Raw genomic sequence first — 17096 nt, forward strand, 5'->3', positions numbered from 1 at the left:
GATAGGATAGGCGGCTCTTTGTCGAAGCTAGAGGACCGGCAGGCGGCAGCAGCAACTACGGCGGCGGCAGCAGGTGAGGGAGGCGGGAGACTTAGGTGGAGGCCGCGCCCGGAGGGGAGGAGTCGGGGCCGGCCCAGCGGCTGGGCTTGGCCGGGCTACACAAGGCCCCCCAGGACCGACTTGGCTCTTCCTCACGTATCAGGGCCGAATCCCTTTTCTGACTGACCCCGCTTCGCGAGCAAACGCCAGCTCCGTGACGTCACAGCCCTGCCCATCCCCTCTGCTTGATGTCACCCGGAGTCCCCTTCCTCGCTTCACTAAGTGCTCCCTTTAGTGTCCTGTTCACCTGGTCCCCGGCTGAGCTCCGGCGGCACTGCACAGAACCTGCCAGGCTAGAGACATGCTGCGGTAAACTCCTAGGACTTTTTTCGCAAACTCTGGGGTGTTGCGAAGCGTCACAATCACCGCTCTCAAGTCTAATCCGCCATCCCATTGCGCTGTCAGTCGCTGCCCTTGCACGGCTCCCTGTTCGGAGTTCCTAACCCCAACCCTAGGCCGGGCTTTGATCCCCACATCCTCCTTCACCTTGAGACAGGGTGCCCCTCACCCTTTGTTCACTCAGGGCTGGTTTTCCAACCCGTCCTCCTAGGCTCTCCAAATTAGTTCTGTTCCTTACTACTCTCTTCTTACTGGCGGCTTCTCCCTTTGACAGGGGAAGTTCAATTTGAATCCTAAGGAAATCTTGACGTGCCCAGAGCTCTTGCCATTTTGTCAGACTTCATTCTTATAACAACCACCCCGTAGTTCTCCATTCTTACCCCTTCTCACACCCAAGTCTCTGTTTTTCTCCTGTTCAGAACCCAGCAGTGATGTGGAGGTGGAGACCCACAGGAGCCCCGGACTTCACCTGAGCTACCTCAGGTATCAAACAATCCTGGGAAAGTTGGGTGGGGAGAAATATCAGATCTGATTATCAGCTTCTGGTGGGACTTGTAACACGGTTCAGGCTTGGATAGATGCCATTTATTTTTCACCAGGTCATTTCCCTTTTATTGAAAATTTGTGTCTTCTCTTTTCCCACTCTTTTTTCCTTGATTGTTTCTGTCTTTCTGAGACTACCTCCCTTTGGAGGAAGATGACCCCTCTTTTACAGATTTTCTTGCAACTCTGGCCTGTGACCTAGTCGGTTCATTTTAGGGTTCATTTTGCCTTGAAGACAAAGTCAAGGCAATGGACCGGGTGGTTGGGGGCCGTCAAGGCCAAAGAAATTGGAAAGATTCCCTTATACTCAAGGGGAAACAATATGAAGTTTTCCTATTTGAACAGCAGGGGGAGCCTGGAAAGGCTTAGGAGGTCAGACACGTGGTAGCAGGGACTCCTAGTCTTGTTGGCGGTGGGGAGAGGAGAGTGCTAGAACCAGGGCAGTGGACTGACGTTCTTGAGCTCTTTGGGGAAAGAGGAGATTTTAAAAGCTTTTATAGAGTCTGTAAGTAAAGAGTATCTTTATAGGGCGAGGAATGGTGTGGTTTGATGTCAGTGGGATCTTCCCATGGAGGGGTAGGAGGGGTATAGAATGGGGAAAGAAAGATCACTTGTTCCTGTGAAAGTAACTCCTTCCTATTGCCTTGATCTTGCCACAAATGGTTTTGTCCTTTTGAGGTCTATAAGTAGAGATTCCAGCTGTAGAACTCTTCCCCTGAAATGGAGGGGGAGGGGGCTGACCACCCTAGAGTTGAGAATAGTGGTAATCCGGGAGAGAATACCAAAAAATGACAGGTTTAGGTATTGCCCTCAAGCTGGTGATGCCAGTCTTTTTACTCAGGATTTCCTGGGGTCTAGAGATCTGATACTTCACAGAGTCCTCACCTGAAATCCCATGGAAGAGGGGGTCAGGGAAGTAATGTCACTAGTGCTCCATTTTCCACAGCCCTTAGTAGCTCACCAGCTTATCTTAGCCACTGTTCCCAGTCTCCTCTTAGCCTAATCAGACACCAACAGCAGTTTTAATTTTGATTCCACAACTTTAATAAGGTCAGTTCAGAAGGGGAAATAAAATCCAACACTGTTCTCTCCCTGCTCCTTCCTTGGCGTATCATCGTTAGTGAGATGAGGTAGCTTCACCCCAGCTCCCTCCCTCCGACAGCCAGGCAAGTGTGAATCATTCTGACCTAGACCGGATGCACAGGGCCTGGGCAGGACTTCTGACAAGCCAGCCAGTCCAGGCAGAATTCTCATCCGTTAGATTCTCCATCTCCAGAGCCATTGTGCCTCTGGCCTGCCTCTTGCTGGCCTGCCTCTTGCTGGACTGCCTGCCATATAGTCAGCAAGAGTTTGGCCCCTCTGGAGGACTCCTGTTTGACACAGCTCTCCTCTTTCCTAGCAGTCACCAAGGGTGGCAAGAAAAGGAAGAAAGCCCTGAGTTGGGGGGGACCAGGATGCCTGACCGGGACAGCTATGCCAACGGCACTGGGAGCAGCGGTGGAGGCCCTGGAGGCGGTGGCAGCGAGGAGGCCAGTGGGACAGGGGCAGGCAGTGGCGGGGCCAGCTCAGATGCTATCTGTAGAGACTTCCTGAGGAATGTGTGCAAGCGAGGCAAGCGTTGCCGCTATCGCCATCCGGACATGAGTGAGGTGTCCAACTTGGGGGTGAGCAAAAATGAGTTCATCTTCTGCCATGACTTCCAGAACAAGGAGTGTAGCCGCCCAAACTGCCGATTCATCCATGGCTCCAAGGAGGATGAGGATGGCTATAAAAAGACAGGAGAGCTTCCCCCTCGGCTGAGGCAGAAAGTGGCAGCCGGCCTGGGCCTTTCACCAGCTGACCTACCAAATGGGAAGGAGGAGGTCCCTATCTGCCGTGACTTTCTCAAGGGTGATTGCCAGAGAGGCGCCAAGTGCAAGTTCCGTCACCTGCAGCGGGATTTTGAGTTTGATGCCCGGGGTGGAGGAGGTGCTGGTGGTGGGGGCTCAACAGGCCCAGTTCCCCCAGGACGACGTCATGACCTCTATGATATCTACGACCTCCCTGACAGGGGCTTTGAGGACCATGAGCCAGGCCCCAAGCGCCGGCGAGGTGGATGCTGCCCCCCAGATGGCCCCCATTTTGAATCATATGAATACAGCCTGGCTCCACCCCGAGGGGTGGAGTGCAGGCTGCTAGAGGAAGAGAATGCCATGCTCAGGAAGCGGGTAGAGGAGCTAAAGAAGCAGGTCAGCAACCTTCTGGCCACCAACGAGGTACTGCTGGAACAAAATGCCCAGTTCCGCAATCAGGCCAAGGTCATGACCCTGAGCTCCACTGCACCAGCAACTGAGCAGACTCTGGCCCCCACCGTGGGCACTGTCACCACTTTTAACCATGGCATCGCCCAGACTCACACTACTCTCAGCAGCCAGGCTCTACAGCCTCGCCCCGTGTCGCAGCAAGAACTGGTGGCCCCTGCGGGAGCTCCAGCTGCTCCCCCAGCTAATGCTGCACCGCCTGCCGCTCCACCACCCCCACCCCCACACTTGAACCCAGAGATCACGCCACTGTCGGCTGCTCTGGCTCAAACAATTGCCCAGGGAATGGCACCCCCACCTGTCTCCATGGCTCCTGTGGCTGTATCTGTGGCTCCTGTGGCTGTATCGATGGCCCAGCCCTTGGCAGGAATCACAATGAGCCACACCACCACTCCCATGGTGACTTACCCCATCGCCTCCCAGAGCATGCGTATCACAGCCATGCCACACTGATGGGGCTAATGGACACTCCCCTGGTATAGCCTCCCAGGGCTGGGGTCGAGGGGCCCTTACCTACCCACTCGCCTAGCCCTCCCAGGCCCTGTCCGAAGGGCTCACTCATGAACTAGGACAAGAGAGACTACAAGGAGTTTGCTTCTGAGCAGGGGTTGGGTTGGTGTGTTTTCTCTCACCTCCCTTTTATGAGGGTCCTCTTGTCCATCTTCCTTCCAGCCTCACAGAGGGGGCTTGCATAGGAGTGCAGACTGAAGCCAGCAGAGGAAGGACTGACTGAGGGGCTATGTGTTCTCTGATGGGAATTTGGGGGACATCGTTGGTCTTGTCCTCTCTTCTGCATGGCACAGGTTCCAGCACTGGCTTTGGAAGAAAAAAATACCCTGCCCAGAGGGGAAGCCAGGAAAGATTGGGAAGTGGGTGGCCAGGAGAGAAGGCCTGATAGAAGCCATCAGACAATTTGGGGCCTAGCTGAGTTGGACAATACAGGAACTGCTCCTGGGCCCATGGGAAGGCGGGGACCATAGTACTCCAGCCCAAAGACTAGGAGAGCATTCATTACCTTGGCTTGGCCTGGACATCCATAGGGCAGGGCCCACCATGTTCCAAAGAAATAAAAAAATATATTTTTAACAAATGGAGGCAGTGAAAACTTGCTTAGATATTCTGCGTGGAAGATGGGAGCAGTAAATAGATCTGCCAAAATGAAATAAAGACCCCACTTTCACATAGTAGTAAGGATGGATGGAGGCCAGTGAAGAAGGGTAGGGACCCAGAACAAGATCAGATGGGGCTTTGGGGAAGGTACTCTGTGAGGTAAAAACATTGGAGCCACCTAGTCTTGTTTAAAAATAGTCCCATTTGTTTTGGTTTCTATTTGCACATACTATTCCCAGGTTGCCTTAGTAACCAGGGCTCCTAGGGTCATTTAGGGGGCAGGTACTAAGAAGGGTGGATGTGCTGGGAAATGGGAATGGGATATGTATCAACAGATCCTTCCCTTATTCAAACAGAGCAGGGCAGGTGGCAGTTGCTCTCTGAGTTGACAGCAGTTGATGTAACTCCTACCCCATCCCTTCCTCAGTCACCAGTGCCTTAAGCCTTCAAGGCTTAAGAGGTGCTGGGGAAAGGAGAGTTCTTCTGGGGACACAAGCCTCAGGGTTCGTCCCTTTCTTCCCTCTGCCTCCACATAGAACCACAGAGGTTTTAAATCCAATTAAGAGTCAGTAAGGCCAAGGGTCCCAGTAGCCAAACCTCAGTTCCTCCTCACCTCATGGCTGATGGAGGGGAAACAACTCAGGTGTCTAGTCTATGGGACAATGGATTTGGGGGTAGAGAGAGTGATCCTGGTTTGTTCTTTCCCCATCATATCTCCTGCTACCTCTTGCTCTCTTGTCTGGTTGATCACTCAGGTTACACCTGGGGTTGGAGATGGTGGGCTAGGTCAAGGCCAGTCATTTAAAAAAAAAGGTGGGGGGGGGGGTTGCGGCACGAATGACTAAAAATGGGCAAATACTGAAATATTGTTTGTGGATTCTAGAAACCACACATTGATAAGCCTAATGTTGATTTTCTGGCACAATTCTGGTTTATTAAAAGAGATGGTTTATGAGCATTTAGACAAATGTGATCATAGATATCAACATGAATTAATCCTAGCCAAACCCTGACAAGCTAACTTTATTATTTTTTTGCCAAGTATCTCTAAAGAGGTAGATTTGGGAAACTGTGGAGGTCGTATGTACTTTATTAACGTGCTCTAGCTAAAGACCACCAGGAATACACCTGCAGTTGAACAAGTTGGGTTTAATGCTCATTGCAGTGATGGAGAGAGGATGCCATTTGGAACCACGGTGTGTCTTGCAAGAGGGTGTTAGAAAGGACCCTACAGGACTTGAACTTCATTAAGTGAGTTGGGGGAAGGTTCAAGGAAGTGGAGCTTCACTCTAAATTGAGTGCTGTCAGGGGAGCAGGGAAAATTCTATAATTGCGTATCTTTATCTTATCTAGAAAAAGGGCAGTCTAAAGTGAAGCTGAAGCTGCATTAGCTGGGAGAGGGGGATGTTTGGTGTTTTGTGGTTTGCACACTGACCTTGTCTAGTGCTTAAACAAAATTGGGAAGTGATCTTGTTTTTTGCCTCACTTCATCACAGTCACTGAGTACTCTTGTCTGATATTGGTGTTTTGTGAGATTGTTTGTGTTCAACAGTACCTGTGAGCCCAGGTCAGCTCCTAATAATTCCAAAGCCTAGCTGTGTCAGGCCAGTTCCCAGATGTCAGGAACTGCTTTCCTCTTTCTCACCTGCTAAGTCATTGCAGATAAGAGAATAATTATGAGTCAGTTAATAGTAGAGTTTGATGGAATCAAAACTGAACATTTGTGCCTAGTAAATGTTGATTAGCATATTCATGTTAGAGAAATCTCTAGTCTCTAGTGATATACCCAAGGGCTATGTTTTTTTTTTTAATTGTATAAAAATATGAAAAGCCCAGTTACCAACAGTAACACAAGGAAACACTAAGTAATATGGAAATTGTCTGTAACTTGTATTGACTAAATTAATCCAAAGGGTCCATTTGGATTGACCGACCTTCCCTCTAAAAATTGCTTGAGCCTGTCTGAGAAACAAATGCAGAGATCTATATTAGCAATAATTCATGTGAGAACAACATGGGACTTCCAATTGGCTGCAAAAATTAAAATCTTATTCTTCATAATATGTCAGTTAATAAATATCAAGAGGCTGCTATGTTCTAGGCACCTTTCTAGAAACTCCATAAGGGTAAAAGAACCATAGTTGTGCATTGTAAATATAGTAGTTCTACCACGTCTATCTGAGTGGAACCAGTTCTAAAGTATTGTGTGTTCTTCTAAATAGTTTTTGCAGAGGGCCATTGGCAAACCAGTGGGGTATCTGAAAAAAACTGGCAAGAGAAGACTGAGGGTAGACCCAATAGATGTCTTCAGATATATGAAGGGCTACCTAATGGAGAAAAAGGTCCTGTGTTGCTGCATAGGAAATAAGCAGAGAGTTCTAGAAAAATTGCTAACATGTGAGTACTTACTATAAACCAAGGTACTGTGCTAGGCACTTTACATGCAATATTTCACTGACACAATGGGCATTATTATTATACTTGTTTTGCAGAGGAGAAAGACTTAAAGAGGGTAATCAACCCAAGTCTCCACAACTAGTAAGGAATGGAACTAGGAATCTCTTCAGGCAGTCTGACTCCAGACTTGGCATAAGAAAGTTCTAATGATAGCCATCCAGCAATGGGACCACTACTTTCCAGTAACTTACAAGGAATAATACAGAGGAAGTTTCCTCAAATCCCGTTGCCCCTTCCATCTTGGAGAGTAGGCTGGGACCAGATTACCACATCCAACCCTGGGAGGCAACTGTAGTTTACATATAAATGCAGATTGCAAAACCAGGAAGTCTAAGTGCTCTCCTCTAACAAATGGCCATCCTTTTTCGTGTTACCCATTTACTGCTTATCACCACCAGGTGGCACCTCGGCAACAGAATTGTCAATGGGTGGGGACCCATCTTGTTTACTTGTTCCGGTGCCTTGCAGCTGCTGATTCTGTGGCTCCTGGGCCCCAGCTGGGAAGAGACCTTCCTGGGGATGAGCTTTTGTCCTCCATACACCATCTTCAGTAGGAGGATCTGATGATCTAGATAGGATGAGAAAGGGGAAAAGTTTGAAAAGGAACTTCCATAGGTCACCCTCTTCATCCCCCAGCCTAAGGGATCCCTTCCCCTACTCCAGTGTTTGGCAAATTTCAGTTTATAGGGAGGTTTCCCTCTGAGGATGTTCATCCATTTTCCTGCTATAGTTCTGGTTCGTCAAGTTGGTGGGCACTCACCTCCTCCAAACTCCTTGAGCTTTTTTACCTGCTCATCTCTCAGAATACAGAGAACATAGGAGGCAGATGGAAAACTGTTCCTTACACAGTTCTGCAAACTGAAAGAAGCAGTTTAGATACTGTTTCAGAGAAGTAGAGAAAGGGAAGTGAGAAAATTTAAGATTAAGGGAGGGAACCTGGGCAGGGATAAGTTTTAAACAGCTTTGATGAAACATAGCCTGATGAAATCTATGCCCTGCAGAGCCAGATAAAATTTAACAGCTGTAAACCAAACAGAATAACACTAGCCCCACATACATCGCATTAGAAGGTAATCATGACCAATCTGTCCCTCCTGGGCTTCCGATCGGTCCAGTTTCTAAGTCCCTGGACAACACTACACCTCTAAGTCCAGTTAACTAGTAACGAGAGTCATCATCAATATACCCTGCATTTTTTCCTTCCTAAACCTACACAGTGCGATGTAGAACTTAGTTCTACATCTGACTGTATTTTAAACCTTCCTTATAACCCAGGCAAATGAGAAACAGAATTGTCTCATTACTCTTGATTTCCCATTTTAGTGTCCTAGCAGTTCCTCAGGGTCAGGAATTCTTGGAAAATGTAATCATTTCGGCTGCAGCTGAGACCCCACCCCCCTTGGAGCCAATTTAGTTTTAATTTGCTCTTTAAAATAGAGATGACTAATTCTTGGAGATAGAATGAACTAACTTGGAGATTTCTAAAGAGAAATAAAGCCTCACTTCCTATTCACTCTGCTTTTTCCCCCCTCCCGCTTGCCTGAAGGCTAGATTATCTCAATTCTGTAATTTTCGGGTTCTCCAGTTTTCTCTAGAGTCTGTCGTTACACTGCATAGACAAAGTAGAGGACTGGGAACAGGATAAACAGGGTCGGTCATCGAACACTTTCATTCCAAATAGGGTAATTTCCTTTCCTTTTGTAAGGACAACCAGCAAGAAAAAAAGTGGAAGGATAAGGAATGTGCTTAAAGTATGAAAACGTGGGAAAGGAGACAAATGAACATGTAGGAATCGCAGACCAAGTTCTGCCAAACCGTCTGAAGGGAGTGGAACGAAATCCCGACGCTCCACAACCCCTCAACTTCGCAACTCCAGCTCTCTCTAAAACAGAGTAATTGCAGGTGCGGCTCTGCATGACGTCATACCATAGGCACTCCAATCCCACGTGGGGGAGCTCCTGGTCCCGCCTCTCCTCTTGAAATGGTACGCCGCTCCTCCTCCTCTTTCTGGCTAATCACATGCTGCTCTTTAGCCTTTTTCCTCCTTTTCCCGCCATCCCAGACCGCCCATCTTGGCACTCCGGTCCAATCAGGAAGGTCCTGCCTCTCCCGAGCCCTTTCCTCTCCCCGAGGCAGGGGGCGGGGTTTCGGTCTTTTGATTCCACCTTCATCTATGCGGCACGGACCAACCCGAACCGTCAGAACGAAGGGGCGTGGCTTTAAGTCCCCTCCCCCATTCTGGGGTTTTGGTTTGTAGGGGGGGAATCTGGTCGCCGAACTAGGCAACCTCTAGCTGGTCTCTGGGTCGGGCAGGTCCTCCCAGAGGTGGCAGCATGGACCGCTCTCCTGGAGACCGCCCCAGCGCAGTGGACCAGCCCTACGCTCCCTCCGACCCCCCTGACCAGCCCCCCACTGCTCACGCAAAGCTGGACCAGAGTTCTGGGAACCAACCTGCCGGCCCAGGCGCCGCGGGTGAGGCCTTGGCGGTGCTGACTTCGTTCGGGCGGCGGTTGCTGGTGCTGGTGCCGGTGTACCTGGCTGGGGCAATAGGACTCAGCGTGGGTTTTGTGCTCTTCGGCCTCGCCCTCTACCTGGGCTGGCGCCGGGTCCGCGAGGAGAAAGAACGGAGCCTTCGAGTAGCGCGACAGCTGCTGGATGATGAGGAGAGGCTCACGGCGAAAACTCTTTACATGAGCCATCGAGAACTACCTGCCTGGGTGAGCGACCATCCTCAATCCTCAGTGCAGCATAGTTCCCTTCTTGCCCGTTAGTTCTCGGGCTCTCCCTCCCTATCCTTAAAGTCAGCTCCCCATCTTGGGACGATGGGCCCCAGACTTTCCCCTTTGGCCCGCTAGCCTCCTGCCTGCAGGGACGCGCCACTCTTGGGACCGACTATCCACTACCCGCCCCCCTTCCCCACGCCCAGATCCCGATTCTTCCACAGAATCAGGACTTCTTCCTCTACGCTTGGGCAAGAGCAATAATAACATCTGGGGAGCCCGTCTCAGCCGTGGCTCTTCCTCCAACCAAACCGCTCGAACGCCCCTCCTCGTTTCTGGTGCCACTCACACTGCTCCTGGGCGTCCCTGTTCCCGTTGCCGCTCAGTGGGTTCCCTCCATTTTCCTGTCCTCCCCAAGACTTCTTTTTTTTTTTTTTTTAAACCTCTTTAAGGCCATAAGTTTCTTCTCCCTTTTCCCGCTCTTATCCCGAGATCCTCCCCGGGAGCATTGCCCAGTCGAGCCCCCGCACCCAGACGGACCCTCCGGCCCTAGCCTTCCAGCCTCAGGCGGCCTGGCCGCAGCGCAGCGGAGGCGGCTGCTGGACAAAGGGCGGGGGTACTGGGGGGAGGGTAGTGTTACTGCTGCAGTGCCCGCTGCCCGCACTCCACCGCCCCTGGCCGGCCCCACCCTTTTCCGGACTGCGGGCTGCGCCTGCTGGGTTGGGGCCAGGACCCTATTTCTACGCCCCCTCTCCTGTGGTGAGGGGCCCCGATGGCTTCTCTCAGGCCTTGCAGATGCCGAGCCCGTTACCCGGCCCTTCCCGGCCCCTCCCTTCCTGCTCCTCCCAGCAGAGGTGCCTGTCTGGGGGAATCAAAGTTGACGCTAGGCAAACACAGCTATGCTTCCCCGACCCTGGACTGGGGAGGAGAAACGGGGAGAAATGGTCCCATGGGACTTGTAGCCCAGGCAGCAAGAGTCTCTGTTCTTCCTACTTCTCATCATGGAAAATTATTTTCCTCCTAAAGCAACTACCCCTTCTCCTCCCCCAGTACAAAGCACAGATGTCCTTCCTTCCCATCAAAAGAGTCACACCGATTAAAAAGAAAGAAAGAAAACACCAGCCTGGGCCTGTATAGCTCTTCTGGCCCCTCCCTAACACAGGAGCCGCGTCCTGCTTCACCTTTTGGTGTAGAAGCCCCAGTTCGAGGGGCAGAGGGAAGGCTGGTAAAAGGAACCAGGACTTATCCAATCCCAGGATTTCCTCCTCAAACTCTGATTTGTCAGGACCTCCCCCTCCGGAAAGAATGTGCCCTTCTCTTCCCTCCTCCTCCTCTCTGCCCCAGCAGCTGTCATCATTTCACATCCCTGAGCTATCCGCAAAGCAACTTTGTGTGGCTGACACTGTCAGCTCCCTTTGCCGAAGAGACCTCAGGGCCCCAAACCCTCTGGAGGAATGAATCCTCAGGACATCCCGGCCCCTCCCCTCAACCCCTGGGTGTCACACTTAGGTTTCCTTAGTGAGCATCCACCTGGCATCTTAGTAGGAAGCTACGGGCGGAGGATAGTGCTCCTCACTGTCTCCATGTTCTCCACCTCCAGGTCAGCTTCCCAGATGTGGAAAAAGCTGAGTGGCTAAATAAGGTGAGGGTTGCTTGTCTTGGGTTTTGTTTTTCCTGAGGGGGAATGGGGTTCGCTCTCTTGCCAGACCCTGCCACGCTTCAAATCTAGCCTCCCCATGGGGAGGAGTCTGAAGGAACTTGCCTTTAGAGGGAAGGCAGCACTCTCCTATGACAAGCTCCCTTTCCTCCCAGATTGTGGCCCAGGTCTGGCCGTTCCTGGGCCAGTATATGGAGAAGCTTTTGGCTGAAACTGTGGCCCCAGCTGTTCGAGGATCTAACCCCCACCTGCAAACATTTACATTTACACGAGTGGAATTGGGTGAAAAGGTACGTGTGTAGGAGGGAAAGTAATGACAGGGAAGAGATGGGGCAGGGGAGATGGGTGGCCCAAAGGGGCCTTTCCCTCCCCTCTCAAGCATTCATCTCTGCAGCCACCGCGCATCATAGGAGTCAGGGTTCACCCTGGTCAGAGGAAAGACCAGATCCTGCTGGACTTGAACATCAGGTAATGCCACTCACCACTCTTCCCGATTCCCTTTCCTGGTCACTCTGACTACTTCACTCCCCTTACCCACGTCAGCCTAGTGCTAACCCTCTGTTCTCTTCCTCACTAACTCCCAGCTATGTAGGTGATGTACAGATCGATGTGGAAGTGAAGAAATATTTCTGCAAAGCAGGAGTCAAGGGCATGCAGGTGGGGCAGATGTCAGGGGCCTCCATAAGAAGCCTTTGCCCTAAGTTTCATTAGATATGGGGAAGTGGGAGGTTGGGAAAACCAAGGCTGGGGAGGTCTGGGAGGGAAAGAAGACTGTTTCTGAAGAAAGGCTTTGTTCGTCTCTTCCTGCCCCAGCTGCAGGGTGTCTTACGAGTGATTCTTGAACCACTCATTGGGAACCTTCCTATTGTGGGGGCTGTGTCGATGTTCTTTATCCGACGCCCGGTAAGGGAAAACGTTGAGGAGGGGTAGGGAAGCGGGGGAAGCAGAGAGGATTGGAAGCTATGGGGAATGGGGGAGGGAACTGACAAGTAGGCTGAGGGTCTGGCAACTGTTGGATGGGCGTAACCATGCCACCATATGCTCTGTCCCGATCCCCCTGCTCTTTGCTTCCAGACCCTAGATATCAACTGGACAGGGATGACCAACCTGCTGGATATCCCAGGACTCAGGTATGAAGGATTTATCGAGCACCTGTTAAGTGTTCCAGCCCTGGTTTGGGGGTTTAAGGGATACAGAGCAGTAAAAAATGCAGCTGGTGCCCTCCAAGAGCCTTGACCCTAGTTGGGGAGATCAGACAAATACCCCTGAAAAGTTTCATACTGTGATTTTTCTTCTGTGGGGGGACTGTGCATTTTGGTAGAGAATGAAGTGGGCTACGGACTCCTCAGCCGGGGCAAAGGGAGAAGGAAGAGATGCGATGGCAGTGAGGAAGGGACAGAGCAGTAGGTGGGAAATCAGGGTAGAAGAGAAGCAAAAAGGTATTTTCAAGAAAGGACTTCCCTCTAGCTTTAGGTCTCTCTTGGTTGTGGGAAACATACTTGGCGGTGGGGAAATATTGACACTCACACTCACCTCCTTTTCCACTCCCCCATTCAGTTCCCTCTCTGACACCATGATCATGGATTCCATCGCTGCCTTTCTTGTGTTGCCCAACCGATTATTGGTGCCCCTTGTGCCTGACCTTCAAGATGTGGCCCAGTTGCGTTCCCCTCTTCCCAGGGTATGGTCTCTCCCCTATTAGATAGATCCGTCTCTTGGGAACCCTGTGGTGGGTCTTTAATATCTCAGGATCTGATTCCTACCCTCAGGGCATTATTCGGATTCACCTGCTGGCCGCTGGAGGGCTGAGCTCCAAGGACAAATACGTAAAGGGCCTGATTGAGGGCAAGTCAGACCCCTACGCACTTGTGCGAGTGGGCACCCAGACATTCTGCAGTCGTGTCATTGATGAGGAACTCAACCCCCAGTGGGGAGAGACTTATGAGGTGGGAGAGCCAACGAGTGGGGCTGTGTCAGATGGGGAGGCTCCAGGAGGTTTTGAGAGAATATGCTGATTGGATGATCTTCACACCTGCGGACCCTTATCCCTCTGTGTTCTTCAGGTTATGGTACATGAGGTCCCAGGACAGGAAATTGAGGTGGAGGTGTTTGACAAGGATCCAGACAAAGATGACTTTCTGGGCAGGTGAGACTCTGCCTGTGTTAGGATTCTAAATCCCCAGGGCCACCAAGGTCTCAGAGGTAATTATAATCCTTTTCCAGGCCTGGGAATCATATTATCATTTTCCTTCCCAGCCTTCCCACCCCTCATACCCACCACGCACACATGCATATATATCTCCCGAGGGTAAGAAGGGAGTCTGAGATGTGCCAGTTATTTCTGTGTGGATGAGAAGCGGGCCAGTGAATGACATGTTGCTAATTATAACACTCCCCTCTTTTTCCTTTCACTGCCATCATCACCACCACCGCCCCCCAGAATGAAGCTGGATGTAGGGAAAGTACTGCAGGCTGGAGTAATGGATGAAGTAAGTTGAGAGAAGAGGAAGGTGGAGGGTGCTGTCCCCCATTGTGTAGACGGTGGTTGCTACATTGGTGGGGAAGAGATTGGGTGTGTATATGATGTCTACTATACCTCACTTTCTTCTTCCTCTCCCTCCAGTGGTTCCCTCTACAAAGTGGGCAAGGCCAAGTTCACTTAAGGCTAGAATGGCTTTCACTTTTGCCAGATGCAGAAAAACTGGAGCAGGTAACTAACACTGAAAACAGGAAGCTAGCAGGGGAGAAACAGGTAGCTAGAAGTATGGGGGGTCTGGAGGGATGATGGTCTGACTACTACCACCCCACACCAGGTTCTACAGTGGAACCGAGGAGTCTCCTCCCGACCGGAGCCCCCATCAGCTGCCATCTTAGTTGTCTATCTGGATCGGGCCCAAGATCTTCCTGTGAGTGTGGCTTCTGAGGGCAGGTGAACAGGAAGCCATGGGTGCAGCATTCCCACACCCTCCCTTCCCCCCGCCCGCTCTGCTTCCATAGCAACAACATGTAACACAAGGGTTCCAAAGAGGGGATCACAGTCACCTCAGGGGAAAGATTCTTTTTTTTTTTTTAATTAATTAATTAATTTTTGGCTACGTTGGGTCTTCATTGCTGTGTGCAGCCTTTCTCTAGTTAACAGCGAGTGGGGGCTACTCTTCGTTGTGGTGCGCGGGCTTCTCATTGTCGTGGCTTCTCGTTGCGAAGCACGGGCTCTAGGCGTGTGGGCTTCGGTAGTTGTGGCACGCAGGCTCAGTAGTTGTGGCACGTTGGGCTTCAGTAGTTGTGGCTCATAGGCTCTAGAGCACAGGCTCAGCAGCTGTGGCGCACGGGCTTAGTTGCTCCGCGGCATGTGGGATCTTCCCGGACCAGGGCTCAGACCCGTGTCTCCTGCACTGGCAGGCGGATTCTTTTTTTTTTTTTTAATCTCACTAAAATTCTTGAATTGGTTTTAGTGAGTTGTATTTTTTTTTTTTTTTTTGAAAATAAAATTCACAAATGACTTTTATTTATTTATTTATTGGCTGCGTTGGGTCTTCGTTTCTGTGCAAGGGCTCTCTCTAGTTGCGGCAAGCGGGGGCCACTCTTCATCGCGGTGCGCGGGCCTCTCACTATCGCGGCCTCTCTTGTTGCGGAGCACAGGCTCCAGACGCGCAGGCTCAGTAGTTGTGGCTCACGGGCCTAGTTGCTCCGCGGCATGTGGGATCTTCCCAGACCAGGGCTCGAACCCGTGTCCCCTGCACTGGCAGGCAGATTCTCAACCACTGCGCCACCAGGGAAGCCCGTGAGTTGTATTTTTAAATTATCTATTTAATCGATGTTTTCTAACTATTTGTATAAAGTTGTTCATAATATTCTCTTATAATCTTTATTTATTTAATTTATTTATTTTTGGCTGCATTGGGTCTTTGTTGCTGTGCGCGAGCTTTGTCTAGTTGTGGCGAGTGGGGGCTACTCTTCGTTGCGCTGCACGGGCTTCTCATTGTGGTGGCTTCTCTTGTTGTGGAGCACAGGCTCTAGGTGCACAGGTTCAGTAGTTGTGGCTCGTGGGCTGTAGAGCGCAAGCTCAGTAGTTGCGGTGCACGGGCTTAGTTGCTCTGCAGCATGTGGGATCTTCCCGCCCCAGGGCTTGAACCCGTGTCCCCTGCATTGGCAGGCAGATTCTTAACCACTGCGCCACCAGGGAAGTGCCGGGCAGGCGGATTCTTAACCACTGCGCCACCAGGGAAGCCCCAGGGGAAGGATTCTGATGACAGCCCGCCTTCCTTCACTGAAACAAAAACAAAAACAACCAAGATAGTGACTTCTGAATTCTACCCCCCACAGCTGAAGAAGGGGAACAAGGAGCCCAACCCCATGGTACAGCTGTCAATTCAGGATGTGACCCAGGAGAGCAAGGTGAGGGCCAGGACAAGGATATCATTGTGCCAGGTGTCATGTGTGTGTGGGGACAGGAGGAGGGAGGACTGTTCTTGGGATGAAGCGTTCCCTTTAGGATGCCTGTAAGAGGAAGGGTTTTCTGGAGAAACAGGACTGGGACTGTGGCGTGTACCTTGATCACATCCTGCACATCTCTAGGCTGTCTATAACACCAACGGCCCGGTGTGGGAGGAGGCCTTCCGGTTCTTCCTGCAAGACCCTCGAAGCCAGGAGCTCGATGTGCAGGTGAGAGAATCACCTATCAGTCCCTCCTGGATACCCTATTCTGTCTTCTCAGATCTGCACCATTTCTTCTCTCCATCTTCTCCTTTGATCTCTATTTTCTTTTCTTGTTTTTTTTTTCGGCTGTGCCGTGTGGCTTTCGGGATCTTAGTTCCCTGATCAGGGATGGAATCCAGGCCCTCGGCAGTGAGATCACGGAGTCCTAACCACTGGACCACCAGGGAATTCCATGATCTCTATTTTCAATCCATCTACCTAGACTCTCCACCTCTTCTACTCTCCACGGTTCCCCACCTGTCTCTCTAGAATCATTTTTTTTTTTTTTTTTTTAATTTTTTTTTTAAATTTTATTTATTTATTTATTTATTTATGGCTGTGTTGGGTCTTCGTTTCTGTGCGAGGGCTTTCTCTAGTTGCGGCAAGTGGGGGCCACTCTTCATCGCGGTGCGCAGGCCTCTCACTATCGTGGCCTCTCCCGTTGCGGAGCACAGGCTCCAGACGCGCAGGCTCAGCAATTGTGGCTCACGGGCTTAGTCGCTCCGCGGCATGTGGGATCTTCCCAGACCAGGGCTCGAACCCGTGTCCCCTGCATTGGCAGGCAGATTCTCAACCACTGCGCCACCAGGGAAGCCCTAGAATCATTTTTATAACTAAGAATTGTGCACTTAAAATGAGTGATTTTTGTGGTATGTAAATTATGCCTCAAAAAAATTATTTTTTAAAAGAAGAGAAGGAGACTTCCCTGGTGGTCCAGTGGTTGAGACTGCGCTCCCACTGCATGGGGCACAGGTTCAATCCCTGGTCGGGGAACTAAGATCCCATATGCTATGAGGCACAGCCAAAAAATAAACAAAAACCCTGTTAAAAGAAGAGAAGAACATATTGAGCACCAGCTAGACACCTAGCACTTTTTTTTTTCTGGTTTATTTTTATTTTATTTTAATTTTTAATTTTACATTGGAGTATAGGGTTAGCACAACATTGTGTTAGTTTCAGATGTACATCAAAGTGACTTAGTTATACATATTCATATACCTAATTCTTTTTCAGATTCTATTCCTATATAGGTCATTACAGAGTACTGAGTAGAGTTCCCTGCGCTATACAGTAGGTCCTTATTGATTATTTTACATAGAGTAGTGTGCATATGCCAGTCCCAGCCTCCCAGACGTCTAGCACTTTTAAGGTCATAGAAAAAGCGCAAAACACAGT

At 50.5% G+C, this 17096-nt stretch overlaps 2 protein-coding genes across 9 annotated transcripts in view; both read left to right on the forward strand.

Annotated features, from left to right (window-relative positions):
* On the forward strand, positions 1 to 6600 carry ZC3H10 (zinc finger CCCH-type containing 10). 4 transcript variants are annotated; one of them, XM_036864973.1, is made up of 3 exons: positions 1 to 73; positions 858 to 921; positions 2381 to 5353. In XM_036864973.1, the coding sequence occupies exon 3, from the start codon at positions 2436 to 2438 to the stop codon at positions 3732 to 3734; it is 1299 nt and encodes a 432-aa protein (XP_036720868.1). In that variant the 5' UTR covers positions 1 to 73; positions 858 to 921; positions 2381 to 2435; the 3' UTR covers positions 3735 to 5353. The 4 variants fall into 4 exon arrangements, with proteins under 4 accessions (XP_036720868.1, XP_036720869.1, XP_036720866.1 ...); XM_036864974.1 differs by having other exon boundaries at positions 29 to 73; positions 2384 to 6600; XM_036864971.1 differs by lacking the exon at positions 1 to 73 and adding an exon at positions 92 to 408 and having other exon boundaries at positions 2381 to 6600.
* Positions 19 to 17096, forward strand: part of ESYT1 (extended synaptotagmin 1) — a 24235-nt gene continuing 7157 nt past the window's right edge. The window contains exons 1-18 of one of the 5 annotated variants that reach the window (XM_036864968.1): positions 19 to 73; positions 858 to 921; positions 8554 to 8750; positions 9162 to 9565; positions 11169 to 11210; positions 11381 to 11515; positions 11620 to 11693; positions 11810 to 11882; positions 12039 to 12128; positions 12300 to 12355; positions 12783 to 12906; positions 12995 to 13171; positions 13289 to 13371; positions 13666 to 13714; positions 13849 to 13935; positions 14039 to 14131; positions 15549 to 15620; positions 15801 to 15887. In XM_036864968.1, the coding sequence (XP_036720863.1) occupies positions 9182 to 9565; positions 11169 to 11210; positions 11381 to 11515; positions 11620 to 11693; positions 11810 to 11882; positions 12039 to 12128; positions 12300 to 12355; positions 12783 to 12906; positions 12995 to 13171; positions 13289 to 13371; positions 13666 to 13714; positions 13849 to 13935; positions 14039 to 14131; positions 15549 to 15620; positions 15801 to 15887 (1626 nt within the window). In that variant the 5' untranslated portion in view covers positions 19 to 73; positions 858 to 921; positions 8554 to 8750; positions 9162 to 9181. Of the gene's footprint in view, positions 74 to 857; positions 922 to 8553; positions 8833 to 8978; positions 9566 to 11168; positions 11211 to 11380; positions 11516 to 11619; positions 11694 to 11809; positions 11883 to 12038; positions 12129 to 12299; positions 12356 to 12782; positions 12907 to 12994; positions 13172 to 13288; positions 13372 to 13665; positions 13715 to 13848; positions 13936 to 14038; positions 14132 to 15548; positions 15621 to 15800; positions 15888 to 17096 lie in introns of those variants that run through there. The other 4 variants (XM_036864967.1, XM_036864969.1, XM_036864966.1 and 1 more) reach the window with 4 other exon arrangements.

This window comes from Balaenoptera musculus, chromosome 10, assembly GCF_009873245.2.
Source record: "Balaenoptera musculus isolate JJ_BM4_2016_0621 chromosome 10, mBalMus1.pri.v3, whole genome shotgun sequence".
NCBI classification, from domain to species: Eukaryota; Metazoa; Chordata; class Mammalia; order Artiodactyla; family Balaenopteridae; genus Balaenoptera; species Balaenoptera musculus.

What these genes read in the sequence shown, in the direction of transcription:
- ZC3H10 (XM_036864971.1), top strand. Translation starts at nt 288, where the DNA reads ATGTCACCCGGAGTCCCCTTCCTCGCTTCACTAAGTGCTCCCTTTAGT. An exon ending in CAGGCTAGAGACATGCTGCG is followed by an intron (nt 409 to 857) that starts GTAAACTCCTAG and finishes TCTCCTGTTCAG; the next exon opens with AACCCAGCAGTGATGTGGAG. An exon ending in CTTCACCTGAGCTACCTCAG is followed by an intron (nt 922 to 2,380) that starts GTATCAAACAAT and finishes CCTCTTTCCTAG; the next exon opens with CAGTCACCAAGGGTGGCAAG.